Source organism: Tupaia chinensis, unplaced genomic scaffold (genome assembly GCF_000334495.1).
Source record: "Tupaia chinensis unplaced genomic scaffold, TupChi_1.0 Scaffold000627_1, whole genome shotgun sequence".
NCBI classification, from domain to species: Eukaryota; Metazoa; Chordata; class Mammalia; order Scandentia; family Tupaiidae; genus Tupaia; species Tupaia belangeri.
Genome location: NW_006160147.1, coordinates 5,482,455 through 5,502,068, shown reverse-complemented (window position 1 = coordinate 5,502,068; position 19,614 = coordinate 5,482,455). Strand labels below are relative to the sequence as shown.

The 19,614-nt window shown below is 48.0% G+C and overlaps 1 protein-coding gene and 1 long non-coding RNA gene across 3 annotated transcripts in view; one reads left to right on the top strand and one right to left on the bottom strand.

Moving 5' to 3' along the window:
- CUNH1orf116 (chromosome unknown C1orf116 homolog) overlaps nucleotides 1-1,069 on the top strand; it is a 6,225-nt gene extending 5,156 nt beyond the window's left edge. The window contains exon 4 of one of the 2 annotated variants that reach the window (XM_006159285.3): nucleotides 12-1,069. In XM_006159285.3, coding sequence (XP_006159347.2) covers nucleotides 12-1,045 — 1,034 coding nt within the window. In that variant the 3' untranslated portion in view covers nucleotides 1,046-1,069. The remainder of the gene's footprint in view (nucleotides 1-11) is intronic. The other variant, XM_006159284.3, reaches the window with a different exon arrangement.
- The window catches only part of LOC114009812 (uncharacterized), a 12,820-nt gene extending 11,710 nt beyond the window's left edge, over nucleotides 1-1,110 (bottom strand). Inside the window, exon 1 of the long non-coding RNA XR_003551199.1 lies at nucleotides 981-1,110. This is a non-coding gene — a long non-coding RNA (uncharacterized LOC114009812). The remainder of the gene's footprint in view (nucleotides 1-980) is intronic.
- Between the last annotated feature and the right edge of the window lie 18,504 nt (nucleotides 1,111-19,614).

The window sequence follows — 19,614 nt, the reverse complement described above, 5'->3', positions numbered from 1 at the left end:
AACAACGGGGCCCCAACCCCAGCCACAGCCCCCTCCTGCTACATCGTCTCACAACGTTAGCACTGAAAACGCTCCCCGGCCATTGAGCGGGGAGCCGAGTGCCCAGCTGCCCCCCCTTACAGCCCCAAAGCCCCGGAAGCTGCCCCCTAATATTGTTCTGAAGAGCAGTCGAAGCAGTTTCCACAGCGATCCTCAGAGCTGGCTGGTCCGCCACACCGAGGCTACCCCTGGAGATTCTGGCCTGGTCTCCTCCTCACTGCAGGAGCAGAGGAAAGCACGCAGGGAAGCACTGGAGAAGCTGGGGCTACCCCAGGACCAGGACGAACCTGGGCTTCACCTAAGTAAGCCCACCACCTCCATCAGACTCAAGGACCCAGTTCAGGCACCCCCTCAGGCCTCAGCGGCTGCTCCTACAGGAAAGGCCCCGACTCTAACTCCAGCTCTGGGGGTTTCACCAAAGAAGACTCCAGCTCTGACTGTAGCTCAGGGGTCTTCTTCTGGCAAGGTTTTGCTTCCTACCCAGGAACCGTCTCCAGGAAAGGTTGCAGCTGCCAAATCCACACCAATCCCTATCCCCAAGGCCCCCAGGGTAAATAGTCCCCTGTCTCGGCCACAGCCAGACACGGGACTGACTCTCCAGGAGGGCAACGTTCCTGGCCTGAGACAGATGAACTTCAAGTCCAACACTCTGGAGCGTTCAGGCGTGGGGCTGAGCAGCTACCTCTCCGCTGAGAAAGACCCCAGACCCAAAACTAGCACTTCTCTGGGAAAGGGCTCCTTCCTGGACAAGATCTCACCCAGTGTCTTGCGTAATTCCCGGCCCCGCCCTGCCTCTTTGGGCACGGGGAAAGACTTTGCAGGCATCCAGGTGGGCAAGCTGGCCGACCTGGAGCAGGAACGGAGCTCCAAGCACCTGTCCTACCAAGGACAGAGCCGTGACAAGCTTCCTCGACCCCCCTGTGTCAGTGTCAAGATCTCACCGAAGGGCGTCCCCGATGAGCACAGAAGGGAGGCACTGAAGAAGCTGGGACTGTTGAAGGAGTAGGCACTGCCATCAGCACCACCAGCACTCGGCCTGCCCCCATGCTGGGGAGGGACTCAGGGCTCTCGGAGAAGCCTTTGCCTCCCCCGAACTCAGGGCATGGCAGGGTTGGGCTTCTCTCTGTGGTTTCTGCTCTCTGAAGTGAAGCGGAAGGAGAGATTTGAGTCTAAGCCTATGTTTATTTTCAGAGTGGTTGTGCCACTGAGTGCATGGATCATCCTGAGGATGGTTTCTGCAACCGCGAGTGTGTGTGTGTGTGTGTGTGTGTGTGTGTGTGTGCTGTCGGCTGTATATATCACTGGAACTATTTATGTAACACCAGACGTCATTGTTCAGAGTTCTGTTCCTGTTGGAGATTTTCTTACATTGCCCTCGTCAGAACTGAGTGGAGACGGGTGTCCAGGCCTAAAAAGAAAAGTCAACTAGAAAATTATGTTTGGCCAATGCAGGGCCACATAAATGTGGGCCTCCCAGGGTCCCCATATGGCTGAAGACTGACTTGTACCTTGCTGGATCCCGCTCGCTGTTCAGGCCACTAGATAAGGCCTGGAGCCAAGAGGAGGGTTGTTATCTCCTCACTCTTGCCTTCTCAGTATCGCCAGTCGAAGGTTAGGACCCATCCCTGTAACTGACCCTCCTGGTGGGCTGATAGCAGCATAGCTGTCGGTCTGAGAAGGCAGAAGTGACCACACGCTCGTACCTCCACCTCTGCTGGAGAGTCCCCGTCCGTGGGCTTGACAAGCTCAGTAATAAACCATGGCTCTGATATCCCCATTGGTCCTGCTTTCTCACTGCTGTATGTGACTGACACCAGGGCTGGCTCAACACGGAGTTGGGAGCCCCAGCCCAGAAGCTTCACGTGTACCCAGAACTATTTTGGATCTGGTTTGTGCTATTACAGGCAGAGTTTGAATGTCTTTGGTTTCAGTGGTGGAAAACCAATGCCCTACATTCTCTGCTGGCTATTCAAAGAATATCGGAGCTGAGAGGACCCTTTGAGAAGGTCCCATCCAGCTTTGCTGGGGAAGGGAAGTGACTCATCTGTGGTCACTCTGCTATTTAGCCATAGAGCTGAGACGAGAGACTGGGGCTCCCAACTCTCATTCCTTGCTCCACCCCCTGCACCCCCAGTGTTCTTATATATCCACACAACACCCGAAGGACCCACAGTCACTGTCACTTCATCCGAATACCCTTCGAGACCCTAAAGTGCCATCTGAAGCATTAGAGATTAAATGTCGTTCAGGATAATATTTAGCGCTGTGGTTTTTAATTTTTTTCTCTAGAAAGCAGTTACGTAGTAACTCATTATTAACCAGAACAGTTATTCCCAAAATTCCCTGACCAATTTGTACAAGTTGAACAAATGCTAAAAGGGGGCAGGGTAGGTGGTGTAGACTTGTGGGTACATGCTTGGGGATTAGACATGGCTAGACATGACCCCTGCTTCCCCTTAGGAAATAAATCGTAGTGAAGGCTGTGACGTGGCCCGAGTCCAGGGTGCCCAGGTGTGAGGGGCAGATAAAGGGACTGCTGTTGGAAAGGTGCCCTTGGGTCTGCTGAGCAGTTCTGGGCCCCAGTACTGTCAAAGCTCCTCATTTCTGAACATGAGGAGAAGGGTAGGTAAGACAAACGGCTCCACCCTGCTGTGGTATGTGGGGTGTGGGTGTGGCAGTTTCTATGTGTACTCGCTCACTCACACTCCACCCAGAAGCCTGGTGCTTCATTCCTGGCCTGGGTGAGGACCTGGCCTGTCACAGCTGGTGAGGACTCCCACAACTGGCTAAGCCGTATCTTATTACAGACTCCCCAGAGGAGAAGTCACCTGCTGGAGGACTGATTTGACGTGCTGTAGTCAGCTGTGTATTTCGACACATGACCTGAGAAATGATTGCTTTAGTCTTTATTCATTAATGGCCTTAATTAATTCAAGAAACCCAGGACCAGTCTATAAAGTGAGAATCTGAAGCCCTGGCACCAGTACAAGGCTGATCAAAGCAGATTGACCAGGTGTACCACTCGCTGGCAAAGATAATTTCTCCCAGACGAAACAGTTCCACACCATCTACACCTGTCCACTCTGTGTCCTCATGCTTGTGACATGCCCATCTCCCCATTTCTCCTAATCCAAGTGACTTCTTTCCCTTGTTATTTAAAGATATCATGCCTTGGGACCAGCAGTTAGCGTAATGGCTGTGTCGCTGGACTCCCATATTGTCAACCGCAGTTCACGTCCTGGACCAGGTGGCTTAAAACTCACGCCGAGCACGTGTGCGTGCATGCCCAAGATCCCAAGAGGAGAATGGAGGAGAAGGGATTGCAGCATGGCCATCCCCTGTGGGGAGTGATTTCTCGCTTTTTGTCTCTCTGTCTGTCTGGCGAATGCACGCACCCTATAGCAAAAACCTCTCCAAAAAAAAGAAAAGAAAAAGAAAAACAATACCATGCCTTTCCATTTCCTTGTTCTAAAAATAATACATTCTGCTCTAAGGCTGGTCTTTGGGATTCCAGAATAGAATAATAAATTCAAACTCAGTTATTCTCATTGTGAAGAGGGACAAGAGACTGCAGTGAGGACATTCACTTCTGCTGCAGTGTTACTGGGCCCGCCCTCGGTAATTGTGCCTATCGTCTGATATCCATAAGGGGTTGCTCTTCACTGAGCTTGCGCCGAGTGGGTGGGCAGTGAGAGTGGGGTCAGAGTTGGTCTTAACCCTCTTTGAAGGATTTGAGTGGAAGTTTGTAAAGGCCATTTGTTTGCTTTTATCAACGTGGTAGCTCTGTCCTCACTTGGCTTTGAATCTCTGCTATGCCCTGGCATAGTTTTGCTGCTGCTGGGCATGAGCCATGTGCCAAACACAGAAGCTGGGCTGTTCCCGACCTGGCGCAGTGGGGTCTATGCCCTCAGATGTGTTGACAGCAGCTCCTCTGAGTCACCACGCCTGTGCTAACCTGGGAACTCTGCACTCCAACTCCACGGGGCAGGCCGACGTGCCAGCGCACCCGGACATCAGGGGACGAGTCTACTCACCTCTCTACGCACCTCCCTCTGCAGTGAAGAGTGTGTTATGGCAGAGCCCACACCATAACCTGTGGGTGGGTGGGTGTGTAAACGGTGTTTGTTTCATGGACGGAAGAGCAGATGAAAGGCTGAAGCGCCATCCCTAGTTGATGTTCCCAGTTCAAGCTGGAGGTGAGGACTGAGGCATTTGTAGGGTGTGTGCACGGTGTAAGATGGACCCTCCATCCTTTGATCTGTGATTACACGTGTGGGCAGAGAAGGGTCATACTATCAGAAACATGGCTGTAATCTCATAGGCTAGAGCAGGTGAGGAGCAAGGAAATGGGCAATGAGAAGCTAAGGAGGGCTGTAGGTGGACATTATGCTTCCTGTTCTTTTCCTCATGTGAGTGACTGTGGAGCACGTAAATCGAGTTCATAGCCAACCTCCATCACCAGTCAGGCACCCTGGAGACGTTGCTCTAACCTCCTGAAACTCAGTGTACTCATCTGTGAAATGGGAAACGATCCTATCCTTTCATTGTCGTTGGGATAAATAAGTGATATAAAATACTTATTTTATCTTATAAATTTTTGTTTAAAACTTGGCTGTAGGGAATGCGCACTCACCAGAGATAGACAAGGAGAGAAAGCCAAAAAGCACCTCCCCCGCCACCAGGGGAATGGCCATGCCACAATCCCTTCTTCTCCATTTTCCTCTTAGGATTTTGGGCATGCACACACATACACCCAGCATGCTTTTCAAGCCACTGGGCGCAGGACTCAAACCATACAGTCACCTATATGCGATCCAGCTGTCTTCACCATTACACCACAGGCTGACCCAGATATAAAATATGTAAACCTCAATGCTAGACACAAAGTAGTTATTCAATAAATGATAGTATTATTTTCAGAGTCTTATTTTTTGCCTTCTCAAAGAGAGTGAATGTAGAGAAGGTTGGAAACCAGCCACTCACTGAAAGTCCAGAGTAAGAACTAGGTTCTGGTACACTCTCCAGGTGACTCAATCTCACCCATTCCACATGTACTGAAATTTGAAAGGAACGGGATCAGCATGAATATGTGTGTATCTTGGTGAAGGCTGAACTGGCTGTTTCCAGCCTCACTATCCCCAAACTGGCTTCTCCGTTATGGTCAGTCTTGTTGTGCATGCCCACATAGTTGACTTCTTTTTGCTTCTCTAACTTCTTTTGACTGTGTAGTTGAGGGACCCTTATGCTGTTCTGTCGTTCTTTATTTTTTAAATGCAGGGGGAAAACAAGCACATACAAGGAGGAAACACTGGCTAAAATCAGGGAGAAATACAAGCTAGAAGAGTTTTCAAGATTCCTGGAGCATTTCTTTAAAGGCAGGTAGGCACCTTTCTGGAATGAATCAGGCATCAGTTATTAGGAGGCAAGAGGTCTATTAGATGACCTCACCAAATCTTGGTCCTATGAATTGCAGGAGTTGTGACCACCATCATTGTCATCATTGACTCTCAGCATACAAATGAGGCAAAACCAGGTGACATGCTAATTCTAGCCTGTCATTCTCTCTTGCTTGCTGCCCCGCTGAATCATCGTCCTTATTCACCACTTGTGAAATGAGTAATGTGAAACAGGATGGTATCCCGGCAAAGCTCTAGACCAGGTGAGCTTTTGTGGGTCACTTCATCTCACTCTAAACATGGGGGGCCTGAACTGAACCATCTCTAGATCCATGGGAGCCTTGAAATGCATGTTTCCGTGAAGCCAAACAAGTTAACTAGGAAGATCAGCATACTTTCTGTACCAAAAATAATCACAATATAGTCTAAGGTAAAATATATATCATAGAATTTATGAGCTGGAAGGAAACTGAGATTCTCTAATCCAATCTCCCACCTAAAGATAAATTCTTTCTACAGATGGCTATATGTGTGTGTGTGTGTGCGTGTGTGTGTGTGTGTAATAAGGAGAGGTGGAGAGATGAATGAGTGGGTGAGTAAATGGATGAATGGAAGAGAGGAGGGGAGAGATATTGAGAACAAACAGTGGCCCTGAGCATGGGGTGCAGGGTTCAGGCCTCCAAGGTCTCTTCACTTCAGTTCCCTTTGCAGTTCTTCCTTTCTTGTTGCTCCCTTTAACTTCAGTTGTGTCGTTCGGGGAACTATATGCTGTCATACTGTAATTGTTTATTTTTAAAATGGTGGAAAACAAATTTAGATTATAATAGGATGGAACCTTGAAAAGTAAGGCAATAATAATACTGACCCCTTGCAGTTATGACCTCAGAATCAAATAGGAAAAAAACTACTTCACGCTGTTCAACAAAGGTATTGAGTAATGTTAGTATCACCTGTATGTAATTCAAATTCTAACCCCATCCCCCACCTCACCATAAAGACTGGATTAATCTTAGCCTGTATCTTAACTAGATTCCTCAGCCTGAAACACTCAAAGTCCTTCTTCAATGTTCAGAACCTCCTGCAGTCAACCTCCCCCCCATTCTGTTCTATCTACATAACTCTTGCTATTAAGCAAGTTCCCTAAAACTCTTCCTCCTCCATTGTTACCTCAATGAGGTAATATTGTCCAATCTCTGCTGATGTCTCTATGGGAAAGGCCTCTTAAAAAAGCACTCTTATGAGGCCAGCAAATGGTGTAGTGGTTACGCACTGGACTCACACATGGCCAACGGTGGTTCAAGTCCCAGACCCAGTGGCTTGAAACTCACACCAGGCGTATGTTCATGCATGCCCAATATCCTGAGATAGAGGGGAAGAGGGTATTGTGGCCTAACTACTTTCTGTGTCTCTGTCTCTCCAGCAAGTACGTGAACCCTATAGCAAAAATGTCTAACAGAAAGAGAGAAAGAAAGGAAGAAAGCACTCTTGCAATCTTTCTGTTTTGGCTGCCTACCATTATCAGAATGTGATTAAATACTTTTTTTTAAAATTTTGCCATAGGGCACATGTGCTTACCAGAGAGAGGGGAAGTGAGAAATCACACCCCTGCTCCCCCACCCCAGGATGGATGGCCATGGCACAATTCTTTTTTTTTTTTTTTTTTGAGAGATTTTCACTATAGGGTGCGTGCACTCGCCAGACAGACAGAGAGAGACATAGAGACAGAAAGCAAGAAATCACCCCCCAGGGGGGATGGTCATGCCGCAATCCCTTCTCCTCCATTCTCCTCTCGGGATCTTGGGCACGCACGTGCTCGCGCCCGGTGAATTCTTTCTCCTCCAGTCTCCTCTCGGGATTTTGGGCCACACATGCATATGCATGCTGAGTATTTTTCAGGCCACCAAGTCCAGGAATAAAACTATGGAGTCGGCCATGTGGAATGCAGTGCCTTATCCACCAGTTGGTCCTGACTACACGCCTTTAACAGTGTCTGGAGACACCCACCTTACTGTTGAGCTCAACTGATGAGTGACTGCGTGGTAGGAATTTGGGGCCAGGAAGACTGGGAGGGACATGCAGTCACATGAGCAGGGTAGAACTTCCTGGGTAAGGACCCAAGTTGCATGGGTGGCAGATAGCCTGCCCCACTTCGTATTTATGGAAGCACAAGGTCTTTTCAGCTGTGCAGATGCTGAGGCTCCTCTTATTACCCCAATGTAGGAACAGGGACCCAGAGCAACACCGCGTGATATTGCTGGCATGGCAGCCTCTGTCAGCACAGCAAAGGGAGGCAGGTGGAGCTCTTTGGCTCTGGCTGCTCAGCAGCACTGGACCATAGCTCTTTAGGAACCAGACAACCCTGGTAGGATCCCACTGAACCTGTAGACCTCTTCACCTCACCTCCACTTCAGCAAAACACTTATTGAGCCCCTATTTTGAGCCGGGAGTTCTCATATCTAGTAATTCATTTAATTCTCAATAAACCCCACATATTTATATATAACCACTTGTCAATTAGGGAACTGAGGCTCAGAGAGTGTATTTGCCCAAGTTCATAGCTTATTCATTAGTAGAGCCAGAGATTTGAAGCCAGGTCAGCTGTCACCAAAGCCAGTGCTGATTCTACCATTATAAAGCTGCAACACACAAATAATTGCATTGAAACCTCAAACAGCTCCATGATCTAGACACAGGTAGAATTATTGCCTTTGTATTGCATATGAAGAGAACTTGTGGGGTTATCAGATGTAGAAGGAGGAACTGAATCCAAGTTCCTGGTCAGTCCACTTATTCATTGATTCATTCATTTCACTAGTAATTTCCTGTGTTCTATCCTCTTACCCAACATTGGAAAGGCAAAGATGAGTAAGGCAAATCCAGATCATGGAGGAGTTCACAGTCTCCAAAAAGAAGAGACAATAAAATGTTAGTATAAGAGAGACAAGAACGCTATAGAACCACACAGGATGGAGATCTAAGGGTAGAAGAGGAAAAGTCTGGAGAACACGTGGTGTCTGAAATAGAAGAAATTGCATGTGCCATGGAAATACAAAAAAGTATGGCTTGTATGAGAACCATCTGAGGGGCAGTGCCATGAGATGAGGGCAGAGAAGCAGCCCAGGAGTTCGTGGTAGTCTTGTTCACCATCCAAAGGAGTCTCTATGAAGAATAAATGGAAACCTTGAAGGAGGGAAGTAACATCAAATTTGCATTTTGTAAAGGCTCTCGCCAAGGCAGTGGGGAGTGAAACAGCCACAGTAAGACTGAAACAAGGAAACCAACCAGGTATGAGACAAGGATGCTTTGGGCGGCAAGTAACAGGATCCCTGGGGCTTATGTTAAAGAGGAGTTGTTTTTCCCCTATAATGAGAAATCTGAGGGTAGGTGGGCATTTGCATTCATCAAGACTGGAGACACTGGGAATTTCTTTGCCTTCCCTTAGTGGTTACAAGATGGTGATTCTAGTTGTAACCATTCAGAGGATGAAGAAGGGAAAGAAAAAGTGGAAGCAACTCAGTTTGTCCTTTTTTTAAAAAATTTATTTATTCATTTATTTATTTTTAATTTAACCAGAGAGAGACACACAGAGAAAGAGAGAGAGGAAGAGTGATAAAGTAAGCCACCAGGTCCAGGACTTGAACCATGGTCAGCCATGTGGGAGTGTCCAGCTCCTTAACCACCACACCACCTGCTGGTCCCCAATTTGTCCTTTTTGATGAGGAAGGTAAAATCTTTCCAAGAAACTCTTTAACTGACTTTTTTTTTTCTTTTCTTTTTCTTTTCTTTTTTCAGTGTGGGATGGGGGGTCAATTATAAATATATTCACAAAGCTAACCAGTAGATTAGTTAAAATGGCACCCACATCACTAACCCAGACAAATGGATGGGATTCATGCAGGTGCCGTAAGAGAGCCACTCCAACGCCTTGATGGTAACTGAAGGAGTGCCAATATCTGAGCATGTGCAAAAGGAACTTTAGGGCACTCTCTCCATGTACTGAGGAGTGGCACTGTACTCACAGGGACAGAAAAGGATATCTAGAAATGGCCTGAGGACAGGCAAGGGCTGATGCTGCCTCCAGGACCAACCAGCCACCTTGAGGTGGAAGTGAGAAGCATGCTCTGTGAAGTGCCAAGGATCTGTCAGAACTTTGGATATAGGAGAAAACATGGAGCATGGAGGAAGGATCCAAATGGAATGCCTGCATGGAGGGCCTCCAACTGGGCATAGGCTGAGGTCCTTGCTGGGTGGAATATGTATTAAACTAATCCAGGCCTGCACTGCAGTACACAGGCCGGGGAGTCAAATTTCCCCTGTCAAATGTTTGCTTCTCGATAATGAGAGTTGTGCCAGAGTAAGGAGATGATTAATTAGGTTCAAAATGCCTCTGCCCCGGGCCAGCCCTAGTGGCTCAACCCTTTATCACCACAGAGGGAGCTGGATCCCACATGGCTAAATGTGGTTCAAATCCCAGCCCCTGTGGCTTGAAAAACATGTGAGGCACACGTGTGCCCAGGATCCTGATGGCATGGAGTAATAGAAGAAAAAAGGATTGCAAGTGACCAAGTCCCATTGGGGGTGTTTCTGTTTCTCTCCTGTGCACATGCCCTTTGGCATTAGGAAAACAAAACATGAACAAACAAACAAACAAAAACCCTCCCTCCCACTTTATGAAACAGGCTGTATTTTTCAAGCCTTAAGAAACCCAACTAACTCATTTATTTGGCATCAAGGTAGACCTTGTCAAAGCCTTGGGTGGTTGATCCTTGTGAATATGCACCCTAGGTCTGATCCAGGAAGAGGATTGTTTCCTGGAGTTGGGAGTGGCCTCTCTCCACCTTCTCTTCTAACGTTCTTTCCTTTTGCTGATTTAATATCTCCTCTAGACCTTTCAGACACTATCCTTGGGAGAGGTGGGGCTAGAATCAGAGTTTAATAAACATTTGAAGAACAAGGTGTGTTGTATGTAAGCTTCCAGAAGGAAAGGAGGGAACTCCAAGGAAGGGGAGACACGAACTCTGCCCTCGGAGAGGAGAGCGGACATATGGAGAGGGAGCACACAGATAAGAATGGTGGCCACGGGAAGACGAGAGGTGTGAACCCAAGGGGTGTGAACCCGAGGGGTGTGAACTCGGTACAGCTGGGTAGTGACCCTGAGGGGATGAGGAGTAAAGTGCTGTTAGGGCAGATCAGAGGAAGCTGGCCCAAAGCACAGGGTGTGGTGCTCCATTCCCAGGATGAAGTGTCTAACCTGGGACGCACAGCCTTTTCTTTTTAAAAAATTTTTCTTTTTAACTCCCTGTCGGCCCCGAAGCTCAGCCTTTTCTAATAGGTTTAGAAGGGAGGAAGAAAAAAAAATCTCTCATCTTTGGACAGGAAGCCCTGAGCAACGCATCACATCAGCCTGTCCCAGGACTTTTTCTAGCTGAGGGCTGGGCCCCTTCCTTCCTCCTGAGGCATTGATTTGGAGGCCCCAAGCTAAACTGGAAACTCTGGGAGGGCCCCTCCCCACCTCTGGAAAGGACACAGGGAGTTAACAATGGGCTAATGTTTTGCTCAGGAGACAAAAGGTCTTTTGTTAGAATCCTGGCCTTGGCAGGCTCTTACTCTCCACAAATAAGCTCGATTCCCTTCAGGAAAAGCAAGAGTTGGGAAGCAGTGGTTAATAAGAGACTCCTTGTCCTTCCTGATGCTGGTGGCTGTAGATGAGGGTGCAGTTTGGACCCTAGCCCTAGCTTGTGATCAAATCAAGCTTCTGCTAATTCCCTCTGATAAGGCCCTATTCACACCCAGGAGTTTCGTACCTGGCTGGGGCTGGGACCGTGGAGAGAGAATGAGGACTTAACCTCAACCGTGTGTATCCCAAAGCAGGTATACCTGGACTGAGAACTTTCCTCGGGGTTAGACCAGAGCCAGCATTTCTAAAGCTCCTTTTCCTCTGAATAACCTAGTTTTTGGTTTGTCTGTTATTTACACTGATCTGCCTTCCAGGGCAGAAGGTAGGAAAGAAAACTGCACAGATGCCTTCCAGCTCTATAGGAAAAAGGTTCCCAGTAAAGTCTGCTGGTTTGAGAGGTGGCACAGTCTGCTGTGGGTGGCGCCTTCCAGGCCAACCTCATACTTCTCTAGAATCACCCCCTCACCACCACCACCCCAGGACATGTTCTCCAGTCCCTCTGGAAGCTTCAGGATGCTCTTCCCTTCCTCTCTCCTCCTGTCCTCTATCCCTCCAGTGGAGGGATGTTTTTCTCGGAATAGACGGTTCCATTCTCCAAGGTTGTGTCATTTTATCCCCAGGAGCCAGCATGGCCAATTCTGGGCCCTTACAGCAAGCCTGCACCCATGGTGTCAGCAGAGTCCTGTGTGGAAGGGAAGCCTCGGAGCCCACGAATCAGCCTCTGCTTCCTTCTTACCTGGCAAAGGCAAGCAGAGCTTTAGGAGGAGGGACATTCGCCCAAGTCCAGCTAGTTTAGGGAACAGTGGGTCACAAATGGTTCTCGGCAGAGATAAAAGCCACACTTGCTGATTAGCAGCTGTTCTTTGGGTGGTTTGGATTTTATCAAGAGAAGTGGAGAGAAACAGGGGCACAGGTCATGAATATGTAAACAGCTGGGCAGGCATGCCTGTTGGGTACAAGGACATTCCAGGGCCAAGAGGGTCACGGTAGAAACTTCGCAGTCCTTCTGTGCCTCTTGACCATTGAAAATGAAGTCATGCAAAGATGAGTACGTGGCCCCCTTCTCTGCCTCATTTGGTGCCCATTCCTCTGCTCTAGCACCAGCCCATTCTAGCTTCCCTCTGGGGACCAAGTGACCAGGACTCAGTGGGACTGACTGAGGGAGAAATGAGACCTGAGCCTGGGAAGAGAGAAGAAAGTTGAAGAACCGGCTGAACTAGAAGGCAGAATTCCTGTCATTCCCTTGCCAGGCTGAGAGAGCAGGGAGTAGGGGAGCCAGAGAAGTGAGGGCCAGAGGACTAGGAGGGACCTCAGAAAGTTGGGCTTGCTCACCTTCCTGAGTCAGCAGTGGGTGCCGCCTTGTCTCTCCCTGCTTCCAGGAGGACTTGAAAAAGGCGGGCAGCTTACTGGGCCCCTATCCTGTAGGGTTGTAAATTTTTCACAAGAGGATGGAGTCCTATAGGAAGAAGAGATGCAGGCGAGGAGGCAGATTGAGCTGGGTGCCAGCATCAGGTACCAGGACCATGCCAGGAGGAGGCTGAGAAAGCCCGTGTTGCCTGGGAGAGTGATGGGCCCCCTGAAGGCCAAAGGCACCAAGGGTCCTTGATAACTACTGAGTGTTCTGTTCTACTCTCTCCCCACCTCTGCACTGCTGCTGGCCACTGGACAAAGTGTGCAGAGGCTTAGAGGTGCAAACCCCAGGAGCTGTAGGAAAAGAAAGGCTCCAGGCCAGCAAGGGTCAGCAGTTCCAGCTCTGCCCCCAGCCCTCTGCTGGTCTACTGGGATGGCCACCATCACCTCCATGCCTGGCCGCCATCACCTCCATGCCAGGCCTCTGCCTGTCCAGTCCTCCAGTGGCTCCAGACCAGTTGTAGACTATACCTATGTCCTTCTCGATCCAGCTGAGCCGAAGCTGAAATTAGTTCTAAAGGATTTTATAGAAAACTGTAAGGAAGGTAAGACCCCTAAATAAGAAAATGCAAGAGCCATGGAATAGAAATTTGGGGGGGCCAGGAGGTGGTGTAGTGGTTAAATCGCTGGAGACTCCCATATGGCTGGCCATAGTTCACGTCCCAGACCTGGTGGCTTGCTTTCTCACTTTCCCTCTCTCTCTATGCCTCTCTCTTGTCAAATTAAAATGTCAAATTAAAATGAATGAATGAATGAATGAATGAAATTAAAATAAATAATTGTTAAAAAAAAAAAAGAAAGTTATCTGAGCTCAGATTCCTAGTTCGAGTTCAGCACCAACTGGCTTGGCAGGCAAGAGTCCTCGCTAACATATCTGTCACAGGCACCTGGGAGAACTGAGTTCTTTAATCTCTGTTCTCCTTGCTTCTAGCACAGTCTGGCCTTTTACAGCAACTTAGTAAAAGCATGTTAGGTGAATTCCTAGAATACGAGAGTAAGGAGTGGCTTTACACATTAACCACTTGTTCAAACATCTGGTTGCCCCTGGGAGAACCCGGCTTTCCTCCTCTACCCCCAACTCTCCCTCAGAGCACAGAGACTATCCCAAATAAATTGATTGTACACAATTGAGTAAAAACATGGGAAAGGTTCAATGTATTAGAGTGTTCTCCTGCCGTAAATAAAGCAGAACTCTCCACTCAAGGTTGAGGACAATGTCCCTTTTAACCTTCCTCTAGGCCTGTCTTTCTTTCCCTTTTTCTTTTTTTTAGTTTTTGCTATATAGGGTACATGCACTCCCTGGAGAGAGAGAAAGAGACAAAGAGAAAGTGAGAAATCGTCCCCTAGGGGGATGGCCATGCTGCAATTCTTTCTCTCCCAGTCTCTTCTCAGGATTTTGGGCACACATGCACATATGCCTGGTGTGATTTTCAAGCCATAGAGTCCAGGACTTGAACTGTTTGCCTTGTTAGATTTAGCCACCTTAAGTTCTGCCCCACCTGCTGGGCCTTTAAAGTTTATTCTTTCTTCCATGATGAAGAGAGGAGACAGAGAGGATGAGAGAGAGATTTCTTTCTTTTTTTCAGGGGAGAGGTTTTTGTTACAGGGCATGTGCACTCACCAGAAAGATGGAGAGAGACAGAGAGACAGAAAGCGAGAAATCATCCCCCCGGGGTGGGGGGGTGGCCATGCCGCAATCCCTTCTCTTCTTGGGATCTTGGGCACACAGGCACACATGCCCAGCGTGAGTTTAAGCCACTGGGTTCGGGACTTGAACCACGGTCAACTACATGGGAGTCCAGCGACATAGCCATTACACCATCTGCTTGTCCCAAGAAAGAGAGATTTCTAACAGAATTATTACAGTGTAATCCATCCCAGCCTCAGGTCATGGGTAGGTGCCCACATGCTGTGCTTGCAGGAGGACTCAGATGTGAACCCAGCACTCTTCCATGTGGGTCAGCCTCACAGAGATAATCATTAAGTTTGTACCACATCCACTCTGGGTCTGTCTTTCTGTGGGTGCTGCTGCTCTCACTGCCTTTCCCTCAGCCCTCTGTGCTTCAACTTCTCTGCCTCCTCTGTTTCGGTAGATCACGGGCCTGACCCTGTAGCTAGGATTCTCCTCACACCAGCCACTCCAGCTCTGATCTCCAGAGGGACACACAGCAACACCAAAGTGCTCAAGGCTAAGCAGACATACACAGGCAAAAGGCAGTGAGCTGAAGGTATGAAAGTCCCCAGCAAGCACATTTGCAGGGCCACATATCCCCAAAGATACCTATGAGCACTTGAAGCCTTAGGCTACTAGGGTGGATCTGGTACATGCAGACAATACGTGGTCATTTTGTTTTATGAGAATGATACATACACTTGAGCAATACGCTTTGGCCCTACCCCTGCTAATTCATTTTCCACAAAAAGTAAATTCACAAAACAATGTGTCAACCAATGCATAGCACATGCTCTCCTCCACACAGATACAATGCATCACCAGTAATAGTACCATCAGGTGGCATGGAGGCTGAGGTGCTGGATTCCACATGACCAGCCATATGGTTCAAGTCCTGGACCCGGCAGCTTGAAAATCATGCTGCGTGTGTGTACATGCATTTCCAAAATTTCAAGAGGATTCAAGAGAAGGGATTGCAGCATGGCCATTCCCCCATGGAGTGATTTCTCACTCCCCTCCTTTCCTCTAGTGACTGCATGCACTCTATTAGCAAAAGGAAGGAAGGAAGGAAATAAGGAAAGAAGAAAGAGAAGAAAGAAAGAAAAAAGAAAGGAAGGAAGAAAGAAAGAAGAAAGAAAGGAAGGAAGGAAGGAAGGAAGGAAGGAAGGAAGGAAGGAAGGAAAAGAAAAAAACAGTTAACTAGCAATAAGAACTATTGGCTCATCAGAAAAGTCAAGGCATATTTCTGTATAGAAATACATAAAAAAAAATACATCATGACTTTTCTGACAACCCAGTAATAAGCACGTTTGTTCCATTTTCTTTCTACACCTGAATCTGAGGAGCTCCACTCATATCGATAAAACAGATGTGCCACAGATAGTGAATCCAGTGGAGAGAGATGAGCTGCGGAAAAACGAAAGAAAACTTTCCAACATCTCTGTAGCTGCACATAGTAGGAGTTTTGCTTTTTACAATGGACTTTTCAGACTCCCTTGTTTGCTATTTGGCAAAGAGGAGGAGTATTTGGAACTAAAAAAACTGCTTAGCACAGTGATTTAAATGGAGTGAGAACTTAATAGAGGAGCAATCTGGAATGATAAAATCAGAAGGCAATGGTCAATGACAGACACCCAGTGCAGGACTCAGCCCAGCCGGGCTGTCAGTCAAGTCCTGGGCAAGGGAGTGCCCCACCTGCCCTGCCCCACCTTCAGCCCTGGCTCAGCCTGCTCATCGCCATCCTCCTCTCTGACAACAAGGACCATCTCTTCCACCAGTCCCAGCAGCTCTCAGTAAACAAAGCACTTCTACAGTCACGGTCTCAAAGCACAGATGAGATTTTAAATTTTGCAGACAAGGAAACCGAGGCTCCAAGAGGTTAAGCAGAAATCCTCAAGTCGAGACTGGCATGCAGCTATCGTGCTTGCTGCCTGACTGCTTCCCCGCTCGTCGCCTCTTCTGAGACTTTGCTTTGGATTCAGTTCTGCACGTGATTCCACACTGGACGGTCTCCTAGCACTGATCTTTCACTGCTCTGACCTCATTTTTCCCGGAACCCACCTCTGCACGCCCACCCTGATGCAATTTTAGCTGAGCCTCAGAGACAGCCACACTTGTTTTCACTCAGAAAGGTCTTTCTATACCCTGGATCATGACTCTAGAATCTCCCTGCTGTGAAAAATAACCTCCCTGGGCTCCCTATCAAATGTCCCTTGTAATACAGAGGCAGGGGTGCTGGATTTGGGAAAAACATTTAAGCTAGTTCGTTCTGGTCTTCTTGGGGCAAGTAACTCTGAGCAAGTTACTGCGCCATTTTAAACTCCGGCTTCTTTATCTGCAAAACAGAGATAATAGTACATCGGCATTCAGTATTTTGAGAAGGTAAATGAGGTATCTTTTAGAAAGCACCTGCTAGGGGGCCAGAAGGTAGTATGGTGGTTAAGGTGCTGGACTCCCACGTGGTGGCTTACCTTCTCACTTTCCTTCTCTCTCTCTCTCTGGTCAAATTTTAAAAATAATAATAAATTAAATAAAATAAAACAATTCTTTAGGGAAAAAAAGAATAAAGAAAGCACCTGCTAGGTAGACAAGTGCTCCCACTCATCCCCTCCACCCCTCCGTCTCCCCATTCTTCTTTCCCCTTCTCTCTTCCATGCCTTCCTCTCTTCTTTTCTCTATCCTACAATCATTCTCCACAACACTCTTACTTCCATGTTCTCATCCTCCGCTCTGTCCTTCCCTACTCCGTGGGCCTCCTCTGACTTCTAGTTTTGTTTTTGTTTTTGTTTTGTTTTGTTTTTGAGAGGTTTTTGCTATAAGGGAGCATGCACTCACCAGAAAGACATAGGGAGACAGAGAGACAGAAAGCAAGAAATCACCCCTCGGGAGGATGGCCATACTGCAATCCTTTCTCCTCCATAATTCTCTCAGGATCTTGGGCATGCACACACACACACACACACACACACACACACACACACAGTGTGAATTTAAACCACTGGGTCTGGGACTCAAACTGCATTTGACTACATGGGAGTCCATTACACCAACTGCTGGTCCCTAATTTTACTTATTTAAACTTAATCAGAGAAGGAGAGAGAGAGAGAGAGAGAAAGCGAGAAAGCAAGCCATCAGGTCCGGGACTTGAACTGTGATTGGCCATGTGGGAGTCCAGTACCCTCAACCACCGCATCACCTGCCAGGCCTGGGAAGGTTGATTTATTACTGTATCTGTCCATTGCCTAAGTCTTTATTGAGCACTTCCCATGTGCCAAGTCTGAACTATCAGATGAGCTCATTTGATTCTTCTGTCCTCATGGAACACTCAGTCCAGCAAAGGCTAAACTCTTCATTAAATAAGTAACCACAAATATTGTCAATCACACTTGTAATAAGTACAATAAATGCAAAGGATGGAACATGGCGGAGGGTACTGATGAGGGTTACAGTGTTGGGGTAGACTTCTCTGAAGAAGATGCTGAGTTCAGATCTAGAGGATTTGAATAGGGTCAGTGGGATGGGGGATGGCTTAAGCGTGGAAACAATGAGCATTTCAAGCAGTGGAGACTGCAGGTGCAAAAGTCCTGAGGCAAGAAAACAGGGCTTTTTCCAGGAACTTGAGCTTAGCTCGACAAGTGACAGGAGGAGATGCAGGCAAGGAGACTGGCGGAGAACCGGAGCAGTGCTGGCCAGGCTGAGGATTTGGACTTGATGCACAGTGGGTGGCTGCTCCGGACCTTAGGCTGGGGAAAGACATGATCAGCTTTGGATTTTGGAAGCTTACTCTGGCTGCTGTGTGAAGAATGGATTAAAGCGCAGCATGGATTTAGGAAAATAGAATGGCACCTGGAACACTCCCAGTAAAGACCCCTAAGTGGCTGTGGGCCCAAAAGCTGACTTCCGGGACCTGTGCTCAGAAGAGCAAGAGCAGCCCCATCCTGAGCACTTCACCTTCCCTCGTGCACACTTGTCCTGACACCCTGCTTCCTGTCTTACCCACTCTCGGCCTTCTCAATGGGACAGCCTGATTTGGGATGGGGGCAGAGAAAAGCAAAACAGAAAACAAAAACAAAACTGCAACCACCACCCCAGTCTGCAGTGCAGGCTAAGCCACAGACTGGTTGGAACCTGTCAGTCCAGAGCTGGCTCCAAGGCAACCGCCCACTCAGCCAGGCTTGAGCAGGCTCTCTGCATTCTTGTGCCCACACTCATCCGTAGGAGGCCAGGACAGAGGCTGTCCTCCACCCCATCCTGTCCAGACGGCACAGCCTCTCAGCCACCACTTATATAACCTGAGCCCGGCACATTGCTCCAGTCACTTGTTTAGGACCCAGTGGCTTCTGGAGGTGGGATTAATAGGTAGGTTCTGAATTACAGATGTGGAAATAAAAAACACTTTCCAGTTCTTCTGGTTCCACCCACTAAGACCCAATGGTCTAAACTTTGGGTATAACCACAGCTCAGACACCCCATGATCAGATGGAGCCCCTAACACTCACTCTTTAATCCCCTTCTCTTTTGGTGTGGGAAATTGGAGTGACCTTTTACTGGGGTCCAAAGACTTTGGTTTTAGGCTTCTGCTTGGTCACCAACATAGGCAAGTCTCACAGATTTTGGGCTTTGGTTTCCCAACTGTGAAATGGGGCGTGATCACTGTTGTTGTGTAGATCTCACAGGAAAGGTAGAAGACAGGGGCGCAGGCTTTTAGAAAAGTAGAAAATACAATGCCAATTGAATAGAGTATTAATAACATGATCAGTGACAGGGACGTTAATGTTGTCACTAACAGCCTCGTGTCCTTTGTGGTTCCTCTACAGCCATCAGAGCACGAGAGCTCAGAAAATAGGACCCCAACAGCAGGGCTAATGTCCCCACCCCCAGTTTGTGCTCCTGTCCCCAACCCCAATGTAGTAGAGCCAGGACAGACGCCGCCCTTTCCCTAGTTAATGTTGCAGAAGGTTCGAGGCATTGTTCTGCTCTTAGGAGCTGCATCACCCTCTTCAGCTCAGACAAACTTATCCTGAAGCTCCATGTGACTAAACCCCAGGTACTTCCTAGGGGGGGGGAGTGGAGGAAGACTTCAGCTCAGAAATAGTAGTTGCCACTGCCCTAGGCAGGATTAAAGCCAATGTGTAACACTGAGCAAGTTCCTAAAGGGTTCAGTGGCCAGAGACCAGGCCAAAAAAAAGGGATACTGAGGCCCACCAGAGAATAAACTATAATGTAGCTACATATGCCTTCATAGTCCCCACCTCTCTTCTCCCCAAGGACTCATCTCCCCCAAGGTTTTCCATGTCTGTAAAAAAATTTCATGAACTTAAGCTAAAGAAATGAATATCTAAGAATGCACATACCTACATTGAAACCCAAATAGCCAAGACCAGCAGACACAAACCTGTAATATGACAAAACAAGATTTA